Genomic DNA, 20,537 nt, shown 5'->3' on the forward strand with positions numbered 1-20,537 from the left:
TATATATATATATATATATATATATATATATATATATATATATATATATATATATATATATATATATATATATATATATATATATATATATAATATATATATATTCACTGAAAAAACCATAGGTTTCACACCAGTTATAGTTAGCTGGAAATTTTACTGATATAAAACCATTGAAATTCCCACGTTATAGTTAGATGGACTCACTATAACTTGCGCGTGCAATGCACTGCTGATGACGTCACATATTACATCACTCATGACATGGTCAGTGACATCACTCATGACATCACTGATGACACCATCCAGTGAATGTGTGTCTTTCTGAAAAATAAATAAATATATTTTATATATGTATATGTAAAAGTTGATGGAAGAATAAATGTTTAAATAAGTGTCTAAATGGATGGTTTTTAAAAATTGATTGGTTAACTGGCTTATTAAGACATCATCAGCAGTGCATTGCACGCGCAAGTTATAGTGAGTCCATCTAACTATAACGTGGGAATTTCAATGGTTTTATATCAGTAAAATTTCCAGCTAACTATAACTGGTGTGAAACCTATGGTTTTTTCAGTGAATTTAATAGGTTTTTTAAATGCTAATTCCTAACTATAACTGGTGTGAAACCTATGGTTTTTTCAGTGAATTTCATAGGTTTTTTAAATGCTAATTCCTTTGTATATCGAGTTTCTAACCTTTTTTTTTTTTTTACAATTTGCTGTTTTTTTTAAAGTATTCATTTTTTTTTATATAATTTTTTTCTTTTGCGCTCTGGGTGCGCGCTCCGGGAAGCTTTCAGCTAAGCTCTCCGGTAAGCTTTTCCGTGAGCTCATCTGAAAGCGCACCCAGAGCACAACTGTCGTTCGTGAAAAAAAATATGAATGAAAAGTTAATAATAATGCAAAACATTTCGTACCATACAAATAAAATTAGTTTTTTTTAATAAGGAAAATGATTATGCATTTCTGTAAAAGTTTGATGACGTCACTTCGGCGCGCAACGTAAGTGCCCTCGGAAGCGCCTACGTTCGCGGCGCATAAACGCACGCAAAAGCGCCTACGATCGCGCCACGTTTGCGCCCCGGAAGCGCCTACGATCGCGCTGCGTAAACGCACCGGAAGTGCTCCGGAGCGCGCAGCGTAAACGCGTCGGGTCATGTGACCCTAAAATAACACTTTTCATTGGTTGCTAACAGTTTTTTTTTTACAATGAATGAAATCCCCACCCATTTCCTTCACTTCTTCTTTCACTTTTGTGACTGAAAGACCTGCCTTTTTGCTCTTGCATATTTCTTGGATAATCATGGCTGCCAGACCATCCAGGAGTGAAGATGAGCCTGAATTCATTGATGAAGAGCCCCCTCAGCCGAAGGTCAAAGAGCATTTCATCTGGAAATTTTTTAAGTTTCCAGCAGACCAGAAAAAGGTGAATGCATCAAAAGTAGAGTACAGGATCTGCAAACAGGTCCTGTCACGGGGTAACCCCCAAAAAAAGTACTCTTTTGGCAACTTTACCATGATTCGCCATGTGGAGAGGAGGCACCCCCAGAATTTTGCCCGGGAAAGTGTCAGGGCTCTGGCACAAGAGGTTCCCAGAGATGGGGCCTCTACATCAACCGGAGGAGCAACTTCTTCAGGGAGAGAGCAATCGCAGGAGCAGGTGGCAAACATACAACCTGCATTTAACCATGGGGTCGTCAAATGCAGATACTGCAATCAACTCCTCACCTATGGGGAGCAAAGTGTCCTGCTCATGGTTCGAGCATTGGAGAACCATCGCTGCCCTTCCCACCCCTAATTTTTTTGTTTTCTTTTTGCTCCTGTTGAGCAGTTTCCATTCCCTGTTTTTGTTCCTGTTCAGTTAAAAGAAGAAAACCAAAAGTTCTTTTCAGAACTACCTCCAATTCTCATCAAAGAGCTATATTCTTAAAAAAATGAAGAGTAAGTGAAATATAGTGCATTGATAATTGAAAGGAGAATGAGTAAGAAAGAACAGAAAGGTATGAGAGGTGAAAGGAAGTGAAGTAGGAGGAATGAAAGAAGATGAGTGTTAGAAAAGAAAGTTATGACACAGTGAATAAACTGGAGGCCTCATTTCTGAAAAGTGACGCATCGCTACGTGAAAACAGCAATGCTTCACTTTTGTGGACGCACTCCTTATGACATTCCAGATATGTCATATTTAATATATGACTAATCAATTCGCAAGGAGTTACAGATATGTCAGTATTTCTGACGTATCTGTAAACACAAAAGTAACGCATTGCTGGAGTGCGTCACAAAAGTGACGCAACTCCAGTAATGTGTCCTTTCACATGGAAAAAGCACCATGTGAAAGGTTTGCTGTGAAGCAGGCGCAAGATTTTGGCGCAACAGCATCCTAAAAGTGACGCACTGCGTCATTATTACCAAGCTTTTTGCAGGGGAACACCCCCTCTGCATGCATTATACCTGACACTATTTTTAAAAAGTGACGCATCTAGGTACATGGGTCACTTTTTAAAACTCTGCGCCACATTATATCTGCATCAGGTATAATGTATGCAGAGGGGGCATTCCCCCGCAAAAAGCTTGGTAATAACGACGTACTGAAATCTATGAGATTTCTCTGCGTCACTTTTAGGATGCTGTTGCGTCAAAATCTTGCGCCTGCCTCGCGTCACTTTCATGTTTACAGATATGTCAGAAATACTGACGTATCTGTAACTCCTTGCAACATGATTCGTCATACATTAAATATGACACATCTGGAATGTCATAAGGAGTGCGCACAGAAAAGTGACGCATCACACCAGCAGTGTAATAAAATGTGCCTCGTTGCACTATATTTAAAGGACGCAACAGCATCCTAAAAGTGACGCAGTGAAATCTCAAACATTTCACTGCGTCGCTATTACAAAGCTTTTTGCGGGGGAACACCCCCTCTGCATGCATTATACCTCACGCAGATATAATGTGGCGCTTGATTTTAAAAAGTGACCCATCTACCTAGATACGTCACTTTTTAAATATAACGCAACGAGGCACATTTTATTACACCACTGGTGCGATGCGTCACTTTTCTGTGCGCACTCCTTATGACATTCCAAGTAACGCATTGCTGGAGTGCGTCACAAAAGTGACGCAACTCCAGTAATGTGTCCTTTCACATGGAAAAAGCACCATGTGAAAGGTCTTGCGTCACACTAACACCTGCTGTAAAGCAGGCGCAAGATTTTGACGCAACAGCATCCTAAAAGTGACGCAGTGAAATCTCAAAGATTTCACTGCGTCGCTATTACAAAGCTTTTTGCGGGAGAACACCCCCTCTGCATGCATTATACCTGACGCTATTTTTAAAAAGTGACGCATCTAGGTACATGGGTCACTTTTTAAAACTCTGCGCCACATTATATCTGCGTCAGGTATAATGTATGCAGAGGGGGCATTCCCCCGCAAAAAGCTTGGTAATAACGACGTACTGAAATCTATAAGATTTCTCTGCGTCACTTTTAGGATGCTGTTGCGTCAAAATCTTGCACCTGCCTCGCGTCACTTTTATGTTTACAGATATGTCAGAAATACTGATGTATCTGTAACTCCTTGCAACATGATTCGTCATACATTAAATATGACACATCTGGAATGTCATAAGGAGTGCGCACAGAAAAGTGACGCATCACACCAGCAGTGTAAAAAAATGTGCCTCGTTGCACTATATTTAAAAAGTGACGCATCTAGATAGATGCGTCACTTTTTAAATATTGCATAACAATGCGCATTTTTTTACACCGCTGGTGCGTCACAAAAATTGACGCACAGGAGGCGCAAAACTGGCAGCGCAAGGCCTTCATAAATATGGTCCTGGATTTTTCCCGTGCTTCGCCGGTGCGCGTACCATGCGCTTCCCCCGCGCAAAACGGAAAAAAAAATAAAAAATGTAATGCCCCGCAGGACCCTATTTTAGCCCCTACATCAAACCTAGGGGGTCAGAGGGGGTCTACTCTTCCCCCTTATGGTCATTTGCCCCCTTTTTTTTTCAAACCCCTTGTGTCTCGATTTTACCGAGACACAAGATGGCGGCCGCTCCAGACTGTTTAGAATGTTTACAGACACCCAAGAGCCAATCAGCTTCCTGCGCGCAAGTCGCGTGTCGCGCCTGGAGCGCACTCCGGTGCGCGCACCGGAGAGCGCCTATAGATATATATATTTTTTGGCACCTAAATTACTCAAAATCCACTGCAGCACATATCTTGAGACATAGCAAAGGCACATCGGGCTACCAGTCCCTTCAATTTTGCCAAGTTTGGTGGAAATCCATTCAGCCGTTCGGGCTAAAAGTAAAATCGACCGCCCTATGGAAATTTACATGGGGAAAACGCGTTTTGGGACCCCCCTTTTATCTCGGCCCCCGCTTGACGTATCCCCCCCAAACTTTCAAGGACGGACCGGAGCTCGACGAGGCCATTTTCAGGAAATTTTCAGGCAGATTCGTCAACCGGTGCCAAAGTTATTCCAAATAGAATTTTGAGATTTAACATTGAAAAAAATCCTAACTATAACTACCTACTGGCGACTGCCAGTAGGTAATATATATATATATATATATATATATATATATATATATATATATATATATATATATATATATATATATATATATAATATATATATATATATATATATATATATATATATATATATATATATATATATATATAATCTGTCACCATTGTAATGCTTGCATTAGGGCACTGGCAACCTTGTGATGCCGCTAAGCATAAACGCCTTTTGAGAAGAAAATTGCTATTGGATGGAGTTGTTGGCATATGTTTTTTTATGCTCCACAGTAAAGAAGCGTACAGCGAAGAACACATACAAAATCTTATGAGCGCCCCTCCAGTGTTTGCTTCTGCTACCCTAAGTTCTACAGCAAAAACACAAAACGAATCAGATAAACTTATTAGATTGCGTAAAAAACAGATACGGACAGACCTCCATTGTCATTTTTTGTTACAACATTTGCGTGCAGGTACGATTCTGTTTGGACTCCAAATTCGTAATATCCCAGTAGTTTTCACAGACGATCCGGATTACAAAAAAGGCTATAGCTGCATTGAGACCAAGTGCAGCAGGGATTTGATGGTCCTCACTGTGGAAACTGTTCATAGGCTTTCTCTTAAACAACTAGAGGAGATAGAGACATTAGAGACAGAAATTAAAAACAACCAACTAATTACAGACATCAAAGGATTACTGGATAAAGTAGAAAAGGAAATCCTAGAGTTCAAGGACTACACAGTTACTCAAAAAAGCAACAAATTTGACCAGGACAAAAAGAATTTCTCATTAGAAAATACATATCCATATCTAAATAAAGACTTCTATACACGCATTGACTCGAGGAGATTTCTTCAAGGGAATCAAGGTAGATCACGACAAAAGTTTGTGACATTCTCTGATACATCATCATCTTCGGAAGGAGAACCGGAAACTAACTTGAGGTTCAATTCTAACAGGAAAGGCAAGCAACAAAATCAGCAACAACCACAGCAGCCGCAAAATCAGACATCTTTTTTAGGCAGAGGCCAACAGAGAGGCAGAGGCAGGACACGCTTTGCTCAACCATGGGAAATGACGACTCGTCGTCAATACTACAAGAGCTAGAACTATCCCCAGTATTCAATTTATCAGACAGAATTTTGACCGAATCGGAACTATCAGTATTAAGGAAAGGTCTCAGTTTTGTACCATCCAGACCCACGGACTTCATCACAATGAAAATGGAAAATAACCAATTTTGTCGCAAAATCCGACTTAAAACATTTTTCATGGAGACTCAAGAAATACCTTCAGGCGAAGTCACTGGTTTAAGAAATAAGTCATCTTTCTGTCCAGCGGGCCATAAAGTTCCAAAGGAAGTTATGACATTTGAAAGAACCATTCTATCTGGGGTCAAAGCCATGGAATCAAAGAAAGAATTCGTGAACTATAATCTTTCAAAAAAGAAAAAGACGCATTACTTGCGCTAAAAAACGACAAAACTTTGGTCGTCAAACAGGCAGACAAAGGTGGGGCAGTGGTAGTCTGGGATATTAACAAATACAAAAAGGAAGTTTTTCGACAATTAGATGACACAAGTCGTTATAGAAGAATTGGTAAAAATCCGACAGGTGAACTTCAAGACCATCTTTTCAATATCATTCAACGAGGTTTCGAACAAGGATTCATTGGATCTAAAGAATTAACATTTCTACAGAATAAGACCCCCAGGATCCCTGTCTTTTATGTTTTGCCCAAACTACATAAAAGTGAAATTGACTCCCCGGGACGACCAATAGTGTTGGGATGTGATTCCTTGATTGAGCCAGTGGCTAAATACTTTGATTTCTTCATAAAACCTTTTATAGAAGACATTCCGGCCCACTTGAAGGACACTACGGCCTTTCTCAATAGAATTAGGTCAGTCCAATTTGATGAAACCAGACAACTTTTAGTGACATTAGATGTCGTTTCTCTGTACACTCAGATTCCCCAAGATCAGGCATTGGAAACGTTGTCTTTTTTTCTAGACACAAGAGATCAACCGATGAGAGTTCCCACAGAGTTCATCCTTGAACTCGCCAAATTTGCACTACAAAAAAATTATTTCTCTTTTGACTCAGAATTTTTTTACCAGATACGAGGAGTAGCCATGGGGTGCCCATTTGCACCAGAACTGGCAGTCCTTTTCATGGGATTATATGAAAATAAGTTCATATACAATAACAATCCTTATGTTGAGCATATTTCCAACGACATGCGATACATCGATGATGTATTTTTAATTTGGTCAGGCACTCAGGAACTACTCAATGAATATGTGGTTTGGCTAAACCTAAGAACCAATGATATCAAATTCAGTTGCTCCGCTTCCAACAAAACAATCAATTTTCTGGATGTTAAATTAGTGGCATCAGAGGGACAATTGGCCACAACTTTGTTTCGTAAGGAGACGGATAGAAATAAAGCTCTCCACTATACTAGTAATCACCCTCGGAGCCTCAGACAGAATCTTCCATTCGGGCAGATTCTACGGATCCGTAGAAACTGTTCAAACAAAGAAAATTACTTCTATCATGCCAATCAACTCAAGGACCATTTACTCCAAAGAGGATACCCAAACAAATTGTTAAAACATTCTCTTAAAAGAGCATGGTGGACACCACGGGAAACTCTGCTGGAGAAAAAAATTAAACCTGAACTTAAAAGATCGGTGTGTGTCACCACTTTCTGCCCTAACGCACATCAATTGAAGAAACTAATCACAACAAATTGGCATCTGATTAAGGATTTACATGAGGAGTTTGAAACACCTCCATTGTTTGCTTTTCAAAAAGAAAAAAGCAGAGCCAATCATATTGTGCGTGCATCACTCCCGTCGGAACAAACTCCAACGTTGAGGAGTATGTTCGGCTTGGCAACCGTAATTGGACATCATAAATGTGGGACATGTACCTGTTGTGACCAGACTATGGAGAACTCAATTTTCTTTTTCAACGAGATATATTGGAAACACGAGTTTTTTACGAATTGTAAATCCAGAAACGTTATCTATGGGGTTATGTGCCCATGCCCCAGTTTGTACATTGGAAAAACGACCCAGGAGATTACACAACGCATTACCCAACACAAATCTCGGTTAAAGAGACGAGTTGAGAATGCGCCACTAGTGAATCATTGGATTGCCAAAAAGCATAAAGAAGAGGAGCTGAGATGGACTGTCCTCTCCAAAATTGAGAAAGACCCCCGTGGGGGGAATCTTGAGGCAAGTCTCAGTCAAAGAGAGGCTCTCCTCATTATGAAATTTAATACTGCCACCAATGGCTTAAACGAGTTCTCTGAAATTTTTAAACCCATGTGAACACATGTCTGCTAGGAACTCATGAACTACCCTGCATCTGTGGCTGATGCACGACGGGGGTGTTCTGTTGCAGTTGCTGTTCTTCTTTAGACAAAACCTTTCAAATTTTCCGTCTATGGACTACAGAATAGCTTTTAGAAGTGACCTTAGGCAGTGGTCTATCTTCCCCAAATAGGGAGCCGTCTGAAGTTGTAGACACCCGGGAATCGGCTTTGGCTAAAAACTACATTCCCCACACCCCTTTGCGGTGAGCACGTGACTTTCTAGGAAGAAATAGCCCGCTTCCAAACAGACTCCGGCACCCGAATGGCAGGGACGGAATCGCCGCTACGACTAAGAAAGTGACTACTGGATACTCGGTAAGACATTCTGCCGGGGTTTCAGAAGGAGCGGTCTCAAACAGCACGGAGGACTAATGCCCGGTGCGCTTTACTTTACAGGTAAACAGAAGTCCTGTACGGGCAGCAGCAGACACGGTTTCTAATCTCGGACTACCGAATCCAGCGTTACGGGGTAAGCTTCCACAATCGTGGTTAGCTAGTTTAGGAGTTGTAGGCATTCATGACGAGCTGTCACTAAACAGGATATTCGTTTTAACTTACAGGAGTCGAATGACTTCTTGATGTCTGCGCAAGAAAAAATACGAAGGCAGCAGACTATAGACGGCGAGTTAGACATTGAAAGGAATAACCGTGCTTTACACGGTAAGCCTCCAGAACGGAGTGGGTAGTATATTGGTGTTGCACTGTTTTGATATACACTTTCGGTCATTTCTCAAACACTATCTACTCTCCTCTTTTCAGTTACTTTGTTTGAGGTGTGACGTTTGAAGTGTTTCATATATGGATCCCAACCAGTTTCTGTAGAACTGAAGGTAGGGAAGCGACGTATAGGGTGTTTTTGTGTAAAACAAAGGCCAAGTGTCTTGCTTAAGTATAGTTAGCCCAAAACATATTCTTTTGTTGTTTATTTTTGTAGAAAGTTTTTTGGTCCTGAGGAGAACCCTTAAACTATCGGGGTTCGAAACGCGTCGACCGACCAGGTTCCTGGTCACCCAGAAGCTGACATTAGATATAAAGAAAAAGTAACTCAAATTCGAAGACTGTTTTGTTGCTCCATATGTTTAAAAAACCTTACTTTAATCAATGTGACAAAGGGACGTCTTGCTTTTGTTTTTGGGATGGATGTTTGTCTGAATGTGATATGATTGTGAAATTGGCCAAGTGTGTGTGATACATATTGTTAAATTGATTGTAAATATTTCACAATGTGTGTAGATTTTGTCTCATTGTAGTGTTTATGTTAGTTTTGTATTTAAATGCACAACAAAGTACGCTATCTTTTGAAAAAATAAATGAAAATTGAATAGTTTGCTTATGACTAAGGTGCAATCTGTAAAGCGGAATTTCATGTTTGAACTCATGAAATTACCTAACAAACTCTAGGAATAGTTAGTCTCAGCATTGGCAATTGTTTAGTTTTGTATCTTGATGGCTCAGCCTTGCTGAGTTGGAGCCAAGACCCATCACTGTTGTTAGGCCACAGTAAAGGAGAACATTTCTTTTGCTTTCTGTTAAATCTAGGAACTGATTTGTGCCTATTATTTTAAGTTACATATGTATATGATATATGTTTCTCTTGATCCCACTACCATTGGAGATTCATAACCCAATGACTAACATTAAATTTGCCCCAACATAAATTAAAATGCTAATATTTGTAACTGGTAAAACTAAGGGCCATATGTATCAACATTCCGTTTTGCGATTCCTAAATAGCGATTTTTAGGGAATCGCTATTTAGAAATCGCAAAATGGTATGTATGTAGAAATTAGCTTCTTTTTAGCGATTTCTTAAAATTCCTTAATTGCGATTAGCAAATTGCTAATCTCAATTAAGGAATGATTTCCCATTCATTTCTATGGGCCAGGAGGCCCATAGGAATGAAGGGGAGGTTTGCGAATCGCAATTTGCTAACTGCAAATTTTGAATATTTTCAAGGGTGCAGGGGTGTCCAAAGGACCCCCTGTTGCACCCCTGAAATCGGCATGGGTGGACATGTGACGCACATACATGCCCTAAGGGCATGTATGTGCGTCACATTGCACTTAGAAAATAGAAAAAATATGCATTTTGAAAGGAATTCGCAACTTACCACCAACTAGAAGTTGGTGGTAAATTGCGATTCCTTAAGGCCAATTTGCTTTTTTCTGGGCTTCTTACATTGCATTTAAGGAATCGCAAAATTTGCGATTCGTTAAATGCAATCGCAAGATAAGGAATCGCATATTTTGAGATTCCTTATTTTGAAAGATTTCTTTGATGCATACCAATCGTCCAAATTGCATTCGCTAACGACGAAATTCTGCAAATTTCGGCGTTTGCGAATTCAATTTGGCTTGATACATATGGCCCCTAGTGTTCAAATGGGACAACAATGACAAAGCATTAGGAATATGCAAAAAGAATTCTCTGTTTATATATTTTTGAAGTATGGATCCATTGAATTGGCAGAGAAACACACATAGACCATCTAACAATACAAGTGTACACATCAGAGTTGTTGCTATCACACGTAAAAATGGGTCACTTTACTTTGATTTAATTTATATGGGGCACTAGATTGCTCATAAAAGAAATCATGAAAGGCACCCTAGCCAGAGAATTTTTTATGCTGAAAGGACAGGAGATTGATGGTGAAAAGCAACCTAAACAACGTCATACTGCATGTACAGAAGTGATGCTGAAATTTGAGGATAAACTCTAGTGATGAAAATCTATAAGTGTAGCTTGCAGTTGTAAAACTGTAGTAATTTTACTGAAGATCTAGGTTTACGAACCAGTGTGTTCCTCTTATCAGGTTCAACCAGTTTGATCTTGAAGCAGGATCCTCATGTAATTACGATTATGTGGCAGTGTATGATGGACCGGACACACATTCTTCGCTACTTGGAAAATTCTGTGGCCAGATTCTTCCACCAGTGCTCAAGAGCTCCAGCAACTCCATATTCCTTGTGTTTAAGACAGACGATTCAGTCACGGCACGGGGATGGAGGGCATCTTTCAGAAAGACATTAGGTAAGGAATTCACTTTCCTTATTGGCTTTGTGACTGTAAAGATCTTTGATGCGTTTATTACCCTGTTCCTAATCATGAATATTAATTGAGAACATATGTGAGTTAATCATGAAAAGATAAAGTATCTGAAATTCTAATGAACTGCTAGTTTTCTTTTTTTTAAACAATTTTGACTATGATGAGTTAAATGACTATCTATTCATTTATTTATGTATTCATTATAGTGCTTTGCTATGCACCAGCATGTCTCTTTGTGACAGGTAAAGGTTAATGCTGCTCTTGAAATTGTGGCCACTTAACGTTAAACATCTATGGAGGTAAATGCAAAAGGTCTGAATAAAAGTTTAGTGATCATGTAAAACCCTCTAATTTCTGGATAAAAAAAGGCAAATCCACTCGATAAAGTTCATTCACGATGGGCATAGGGGAATTCTATTGGGGTTTGTAATTCTCTGCAAGAAAGTGGAGGATTTTTCAGTACCACATGTTAAAAATGGAGTCTCTAGTTGGCAGTGGTTTGCAGCCTGTCCAAGTAGGTACCCTCACTCTAGTCAGTGTAAGTAAGGTATACACTAAGAATAACTTGTGGTCACCCCACTGGTAACTTAGCAAGAGCAGTCAGTCTTGTCCCAGAAGACAATGTGTCAAGTATTTGCACACAGACACACAGTAACACAGTGAAAACACTACAAAAGTAAATTACACCAGTTTAGAACAATAGCCAATATTTATCTGAGTAAAACAAGACCAAAAAAACAATTATAATCCAACACACATAAGTCGAAATGCGAACTTTCCAAGAATAAATCAAGTATAGCTTTTAGAAAACAATAGCTCCAATTGGTTTGCGCTTGACATTGAAAAATCCACAAAGTCAGTCCAAACTCAGGGAGCGAGGACCGGCGTCAGGGGGTCACACACACTCCAGTACAGTACCTTGTAGTTGCAAGGAATCAAAGACATTGCAAGATGCAGTTGAGGTGTGGTGTCAGTCCTTACTTCTATGCAGGTCATTGGCACTCAAGAATAGAGCTTTGCACGGAGAAGGTGAGGCGTAACTGAAGCAAATGAGGCGTCGGTTCCTGGTGGCTGTGCAGAGTTGTGGAGTCTCTGATGCCCGGGAACTTTGCGGGGTGCAGGGGAGTTGATGTGACGATTGCGGGAATGATCCTCGGTTCCTTACTGCTGTGCAGTGTTGATGATGAAGACAGAAGTAAAGACGCTTCTGTTTCGTGGCATCAAGGTTAAACCACTGGGCCACAGTTGTGGTGCAGTGGTGCATCACAGGTGTCGGTGGCACGTTGCTCGGAACTCCCTAAGTGCCGGTTCTTTGGTGGCGCAGCATCACAGTTGGACCCTGTGTTGTAGGATGAGGTCATTGCATCAAGCGGGGACTACGGCTTTGGTGCAGGCAGTGGCTCTCTGCCAGTTCCTTCTTATAGCACAGAAACTCACTTCCAAGGGTCCAGGAACTGGATTTGGCACCACTTGGCAAGTAGGACTCTCAGCAGAGGAGCCAAGGCACTACAGGTGAAGTCTTTGATGGCCCTGAGACTTTGAACAGGAGGCAAGCTCAACTCAAGCCCTTGGAGAAACTTTAGAAAGTATTGTGTAGAGAGCACAAAGTCCAGTCTTCTCATTCCCAGGACAGGAGCGACAGGGAGCAGGCTAACACAGCAAAGCAAACTACAACGTGGCAGTCCCTTTTGGCAGCATAACACCTCTTCTTCTTGGCAGAATGTCATCAATCCAGAGACCCATGTCATACCCTTCCCACTTAGGGCAACAAAGTCAACAAGAATAGATGATGGACGGGATGCTCAATTAATCAAAAATTCACCCCCAATCACAGATCTGGGTCGAATCCATCATTTGTATGCACACCACTTCATTCCACTTTAGATCCAGCCCTATGCAAATCAGTCTTGACCCTGTTCCTTATTGGGAACAGTCCAGCTCGAACTGCCAGGCCATTTCTTCCCTGGACCAAAAACAAGCATACTGGGACCGGTTTCAAGGTAACACCCTTCATCAGCCAGGCTAGCTTGAATCAGGTGCCGTAGCGAGCACAGGACCCATGTCTGGGCATACCCTTCCCACTTAGTGTGATAAATGCAAAAAGAACAGATGATGGACGAAATGCTGAATCAATCAAACATTCACCCTCAGTCACTTATCTGGGTTAAATCCATCGGTTGTTTCCACGCCTTTCCATCCACAATCTGTGTGTCTTTTTGCATCCCTGCTTCATAACAAATAAATACATTTCTGTTTTGTACTTATTTCTTCATAGAGATCAGAATGCTCACTTCTGTACATTCCAATCCATCACTTGAAGGTTACTTGAAGCTCGAGATATCATTGCACTTTGTGTCTATAGAGAGCATTTTGGCCTGCAGCTAATAAATACATATTTTTCTGTGCCTACAACTATTCCTTCCGCTACACCATGCTGCACTTCTTCCATTCTGCATTTGCCCTTGCAGTGTCCACCCCTAATGCAATCCCCCTAACATCACTAATTTCCTTCTCCATGTGGCTTCCTTTGTCCTCTGTGCTGTTATATCCTTTGCTCTCTGCTGACATATAACCACCCTTTTAGTTCCTATTCACATCCTTTGTTCTCTCCCCTCATGTGCTGTCCACGGCCCTATGTTTGTCTGTCTATGCTTTATTCCATCCTGTGTTTTCTCCACACTGTGCTCTCACCCACTCTCTCCCCTTGCATCAAGTGCTTCTCCATCCCATGCACTCTGCAGCCAGTGCACATCCAATGGGATGGATGCCTTCTCTTTTCCTGTCTTGCCCTATCTTGTGTTCCGTCGCTTATTCCTACCTCTCTCCGTGTATGCTCTCTCAGCCTTGCCATTGCCATGTTGTGCTCTCTTATCCTGCCCTGTCTCATATTCAGAGCTCTCTGTCCTGTGATCCCCGTCCGTTGCCCCCAAAGAAGTGCCCTCCTATCCTGTGCTATCTCATCTAGTGATCTTTCCCATCATATGCTGCCTGCATCACGTCTTCTCTTCTGTCCTGTTTTCCTCACCCTACGTGCCATTTTCTCTTGAGTTGTGAGTCTCCCGTGAATATCAACATCATTTTTACAGAGTATGGACCCCCTTTCTGGGTGAGCCTACTCTGCCCCACTGATAGAGATTCCAGTATTGCATCTTGCTCCCCCTCTTAAGAAACTAAAATTAGATCGGCCAGTGCTTGTTTCTTTATCTTTCAGCACTCCAAGCCTCTCTCCTGGTTGTGTCTCTGCCCCCTCCATTCCGCACCCCCCCCACTCCGCCACGTGTTATCTATTTACTCCCTCTCCCCTGCTCCCCTCCCATTTCGTTTTCAAAGACATTTTTTATTTAATCACATTTTTCACGTGGTCATTGCTATGCCTCATTCTTTCTTTGTTTTACCTTTAATTTACTGTTCTGAAACGGGCGTGTGCCATGTTAGAACTTTTCTTTAATACAGGTGTCCTCATTCATGCATGTGTCTCCAGTTTGCATGCACTTTGACACACAGGCAGCCATTTTGTATGTTAGTGACATTGAAAAAGGTCAAAGCAAATAGCTTGTATTTTTTAGATTGGGAACACTATGACTTACAACATTCATTTGGAATTTCGGTTACACAACTCTAGACCAATGGTTCTTCACTTAAGTGGAACATCAACAATTGCCAACCCATCACCTTCCGATATTCATCAAAGTTTTACATCAAAAATGGAATGTCAAGGGGATGTTTGCCACGCATTTGCTTTTTAGCAAATCTGTGACCTAAACGCCCTTTATTTGTATCAGTGAGTTATTTACCTTCACAACTATATTGATCTATTCTCTCATCAAAGTAGAGGATGTAATGTGGATTTACTTAATTAAACACATTTTTAGAACGATATTTCCGAGATCTGGTGCCCTGAAAATATTTCACATCTAAACTTCTTTTAATTCAAAACGAATGCGTTTGAATCGTTGTTCCGAGCAGTCGCCAGCGTTTCCAGACTGTGAGAAAAGTGACCTGCGGATGATTAAATAACGCTGGCACTCGCGTGCTTGCCAATCAAAACATTCCCACAGAACTTAACAGTTGCATAGTTGTTTTGTCTGTTTAATTTCAATTAACAGTACAGAATAGAGGCTTCTACTAACCGACTGGGAGTGGCATATTGTGTCTTTTCAAAAAGTGTACTTTCAAACTATAGAACACTTGTTCAAGCATTGTAGTTTTCCAAATCTGCGGTATGTAGGTTATTCATTTGTTTATTTAATGAAAGAATAAGTGCTAACATAGTCAGTAGTTGGCTCTTTTGTACCGGGAGATGTGGCCTACAGACCAGAGCTGCGGACTTTGGAACTGAGGATCCAGGTTCGAGTCCTGGCGTTGGCCCAACATCCAGTGATTCTGAGCAAATCACTGAATCTTCTGGTGACTTAAAAAAATCTGCTCTTGTGCAGTGTAATCTGGTGCTCATGTAAATCGCAGTAACGCCCTTGGGCCAAGTGCATTTGAAAATAGTGTTATGAAAGTAAGGAGATGGGGGATGCTTTCCACAGTAAAGGTCAGAGGAACCACTAATTCAAATAATTTCCAGTGGCACAGGGCTCCTCAAGGTGGCACACTCCTCAAAAATCAGGGCCGGACTGGCCGTTGCGGGCACCAGGCAATCCCCCGGTCGGCCGCAATGGTGGGGGCCGGTTTTGGGCCCCTGGTAGCCGTTTTTGTTACAGGGCCGTTTTTGCAGTATAGCTGCAAAATCGGCCCTGTAACAAAATCGGCCGAAAACTGGCCCCGGCAAAGAGCTCGGTCACACCCCTAACCCCCTCTGGGGGGTCGGCCGAGCCCTTTGCCGGGCCGGTTTTGGTTCCCAGTCCGGCCCTGTCAACAATGTCTTCTGCAGGACATCAGCCTGGATAAGTTATTGTCAGGGAGCGTTGTATGACAGAGTTAGATGTCAATCCGCCAGGGGCGGTTTCTCCAGAGGAGCGCTGTCACCATCCGACACTGCTGTTTAGAAAGCTGGAAAAATAAAATGGCAATAAAAGGATTTTATTACCATGCTATTTTTTCAGCTTTCTTGTGAACGGAGAGGGCAAGGCTGAGCCAGTGTGTTATTGCTGCTAATTGGCAGCAATGATGATTGGCCCCTTCAGTTTGAAGTGTCGGTTTGGCCAGCTACTTTGCTACGGAATAACTGTCATGCGCATTTCAAAATCTCCAACTCAGCTGTCTTAGACAGCTGGGTTGGAGCGAAGGCATCGACCTCCAGTTCCCTTCGGAGCGCTAAGGCAGCCTGCTCCAGCCAATCCAGACGCCTTCACTGAAGCAGCATCTGGATTGGATAAGGACCTCTGGTAGCTGTGGGACCTCGCGGTTGGAGAGTCTGGAGCCAGGGACTGAAGAACGTGGAGGATGTTCTGCAGGCTAAGGTAAGTGAACTTTTTTCTTTTTCAGAGACCCAAAATAGGGAACAAAATAACATGGTGAGGTATGTAAAAATGGTGAACCAACTAGTACATCAAGTTAAGCAGCCGATGCAATGCAGAAAAGTGCTAAGCACCTCCTACCCCGGAGTCGGTATACACAGGCACTCGCTAGCTATAAGCAGGCAATCATAGCTAGGAAAGCCGAGTTCTTTGAGGAGAGTATTGTAACTGCTACGAACCCCCAGAAAGAAATCTTCAGAGTCCTTACGGAACTTAGGAAAAACAAGGAGCAAACTACAGAGTTTATGCAGGAGGACTGCCAAAAATTTCAAGACTTCTTTACTAACAAGATTACGGATCTTGTTTCCGAAATTGTTGTGACCCCCAAGATTGACTGTCCTCCGCAGACTATGCCTGATAGATTCCCAGTGACTAGACCATTAACTGCCCTACCCTTGATTACGAAGGAGAGGTTGACATTTCTTATGGGGCGGGTCAAGTCGGGCTCCCAGGCAGATCCGTGCCCACCAGAAGTGTTCAAACTGGCACTACCTGGTATAGAGGAAGACGTGTTGAGCCTTCTAAATACATCCCTACAAACAGGACAAGTTCCGTCTTCCTTTAAGGAGGCCCGGCTGATTCCCCTGTTGAAAAAACGGGGGCGGATGTGAAATGTCTGAAAAATTTCAGGCCAATCTCTCAGCTACCGTTCCTGGCGAAGGTGGTGGAGCAACATGTACTTACCATTTTGTCGGAACATCTGGAAAGTAACGTCCTGCTTGAGCCGAATCAGGCTGGGTTCCGTGCGAATCACAGCACAGAACTCGTTATGCTGTCTATTCTGGACGAATTGAGGAACAGGGCAGGTAAGAAAACTCCAGGTGCCCTGGTGCTGTTGAACCTCTCCACGGCATTTGACGCCGTTTGTCATAAACAACTATTGTCGCGGTTGAGGGATTTCGGCATTCAGGGCACAGCACATGCCTGGTTCTCCTCTTTCCTCCAAGGGAGGACACAGAGAGTGCAGCTTGGTGACCTGCTTTCCACCACAACATTGATCACCTGCGGAGTGCCGCAAGGGTCTGCCCTGTCACCCCTTTTATTCAATATTTATTTACAGCCTCTGATTCTGCTGCTTAACCGGATGGACTGCCAGGTGTACAATTACGCGGATGACACCCAGATCATCATCCAATTGGATGATGGCCTGAGTGCTTTCGCAAGATTGCAAAACATCTTGAAGTGCACAGCCAACTGGATGTCCATGAACTCCTTAAAGATTAACCCTGATAAAACCGAGGTGTTGGCAATTACCATCGCTGGCAACCCATGGAATGATCAATTTTGGCCAAGAGAACTAGGGTCACCCCCGGAACCGGCGGCCGTTGTTAAAAGCTTGGGCATCCATGTGGATGGTAAGTTGTCCATGCAGAAACAAGTTATGGCTGTTGTGGGTACTTTTGTTGGCCTTCTTCGACAACTTAGGAAAGTTTCCCCGTTGTTGTCTTTCTCCACCCTGAGGCGTGCGGTCTCTGCTACGATCCTAGCCAGGTTGGAATACGGTAACTCGCTATACATAGGGCTGCCACAAAAACTCCTGAACAAGATGCAGGTTGTCATGAATGACGCTGCAAGACGTATTTTTAAAAAGCCGAGGAACGCGCATGCATCCCCCCTCATGCGAGAACTACATTGGTTGTCAGTTAAGCAGAGGATAATGTTTAAAGGGCTGTGCATTGTGCACAAAGCCCTTTATGGCAAGGCGCCAAGCTATATGAAATCCCGCCTGACTCTCTATAGGCTGGGTAGGGCGCTACGATCTGCAGAAGCTACCCTTCTCACTCAACCACGCGGTAGACTGGCTACCGTTGGTGGTCGCGCCTTTTCCCATACTCTGCCAGCATTTTGGAACAAGTTGCCAATGGAACTGCGGAAGGAAACCAATTTGTTGTCCTTCCGAAAGAAATCAAAAACAGTGCTCTTTCAGCAAGCGTGGGGTGGCCTGTAATTTATGACTAGCTGTCTTCTGTACTCGTTTGTGTGGATCCTGACAAAGCGCTTAGAGACCCCTGGGTTATAACGCGCTATATAAATCAAATTAATAAATAAATAAAATAAAATACAGCAAAATTAACTCTTTAACCCCTCCCCTGCTGATGACGGAACCGCTCCGTCATCAGCTGCGGTGGCGCTGTGCTGATGACGGAGCGGTTCCGTCATGGCCCGGCCGCCGCGCCTGCGCGGCGCTGATTTCGCGGCTGCGCGGCGCGTTCTATTGAGCGGGGCGGGCCATGACGGAACCGCTCCGTCACGAGCACAGCTCAACCGCGGCTGGTGACCGAGCGGTTCTGTCACCAGCATGCGGACGCCGTGCGGCCACCCCGCCCTGTTAGCGCTGCGGCGGAATAGCCGCTGCAGCGAAAGGGTTAATTAGCACCACTGCCGACCATCTCCTGAAGTTCCACCGCTTGACCTTCACAGCTAGTAGTCTTGGAGCCCCAGCCATCACAGATTGTCCGGCCACAAACTCATTGTGATGCATGGTCATTTCTTTAGGCGTTTCTCTAGTATATGCCTAAATTCTACCTGCACCAAGCCTTTTGCTGACAGTTATCCCGCTCCAGTGAGTTGATCTGCATGGTCCTGGTAGAGGTTTCACCTGCCACTACCACACCCACGGAAACATGAAGCCCTGGAGACATAGCAGACATAGCAGATGTTGAAGTTTACCACATCAGAATGGCCATGACATTTTTTCAGCCATGTTTGTCAGTATTTTAGTTTTATTAACAGTTTTATTTGAATTAAAAGCCATGAAATTATATATATATATATATATATATATATATATATATATATATATATATATATATATATATATATATATATATATATATATATATATATATATATATATATTCACCCAAAGTTGCCCAAGCAAACAAAGACGCACTCCTCCAGCCGGTAAGCACAGCTTTATTTTTCACAGGAGCAAGGTTCCAGCTCCGCTTTTCTGTCCATAGGCCTTACACGTTTCAGAGCATTCTCGCTCTTTCATCAGAGGCATTTAAAAGCACTAACAATTCTCAGGCTCCCACAGTTCCCTGCGTGCTATAATCAGTATTTATGGCCTCTGGTGTGCCATTTCAGATGATTTACGTTCTGATGCATGCCGGAACTCGTAGTTTCAATTTGCGCCTCATTTAAAACCTCCAGTGGTTTAAGTGCATTTAATTTATTTCATGGACCATTCACAGCCCTCCAGTGGGCTCCAGAGCTGCAAACTTGCTCCATTATTTCAGAAACCAACTGCGCCGTATTCATATATATATATATTCACTGAAAAAACCATAGGTTATAGGACATATATAGTTAGGAATTTGCATTTACAAAACCTTGAAAATTCACTGAAAAAACCATTGGTTATAGACCATATATAGTTAGGGATTAGCCTTTTCAAAACCTTATTTTACTCACACAAAACCATTGAAATTTCATATATAGTTAGTTCCACTAACTATATATCGCGCACCCGCAATCCACTGCTGATGATGTCACATATTACATCATTCATGACATGGTTAGTGACATCACTGATGACATCACCGCACCACCCGGGACGCCCCACGCTGTTTTTCTCAGCTGCATTGTAGGATCCCAAAAACCAGTGCGGCACCCAGGTGACATCACCTGGGTGCCGTCCAGAACTCAGCACGTTGTGCTGCCTTGGGACTATTCGCACAAAAGACAGCTTCTGACCATTGTTGCTTTTTTTTGTCAAAAATGTTTAAATGTTTTTACAGTTTTTGTTCCGTTCGTTATATTTAAAAGTTAATAAAGTTTTATAATCCTACTTTGTTGGAGTGCTATATATTTTTTAAAAATCGGGTGAATGGGGCCTTGAATCGGGTTATTGTCATGTGTGGGCTTTGCAAGTGTACTGCTACAGGATCGGACATTTCAAACTCAAATGCACGTTCTTTTTCTTACCTTTCCGAAGCATGGAGCGCAATAGCAGGCAGAGAAAGGGTGATGCAAGTGTTGAACACTGCCTGGCCTGGCGAGTTGCTGGCAGTGCCCCCCCCCGCCCGCTCCTAAAAGAGGACACACACACACCGCCGCCCCGAGTACTTCACAGATCTTTAAAAGACCATG

General features: G+C 42.5%; 1 protein-coding gene across 1 annotated transcript in view; it reads left to right on the forward strand.

Annotated features, from left to right (window-relative positions):
* The window catches only part of CUBN (cubilin), a 1,372,460-nt gene that overhangs the window by 1,132,403 nt on the left and 219,520 nt on the right, over positions 1 to 20,537 (forward strand). Inside the window, exon 59 of the mRNA XM_086941783.1 lies at positions 10,742 to 10,959. Coding sequence (XP_086797909.1) covers positions 10,742 to 10,959 — 218 coding nt within the window. The remainder of the gene's footprint in view (positions 1 to 10,741; positions 10,960 to 20,537) is intronic.

Source organism: Lissotriton vulgaris, chromosome 10 (assembly GCF_964263255.1).
Source record: "Lissotriton vulgaris chromosome 10, aLisVul1.2, whole genome shotgun sequence".
NCBI classification, from domain to species: Eukaryota; Metazoa; Chordata; class Amphibia; order Caudata; family Salamandridae; genus Lissotriton; species Lissotriton vulgaris.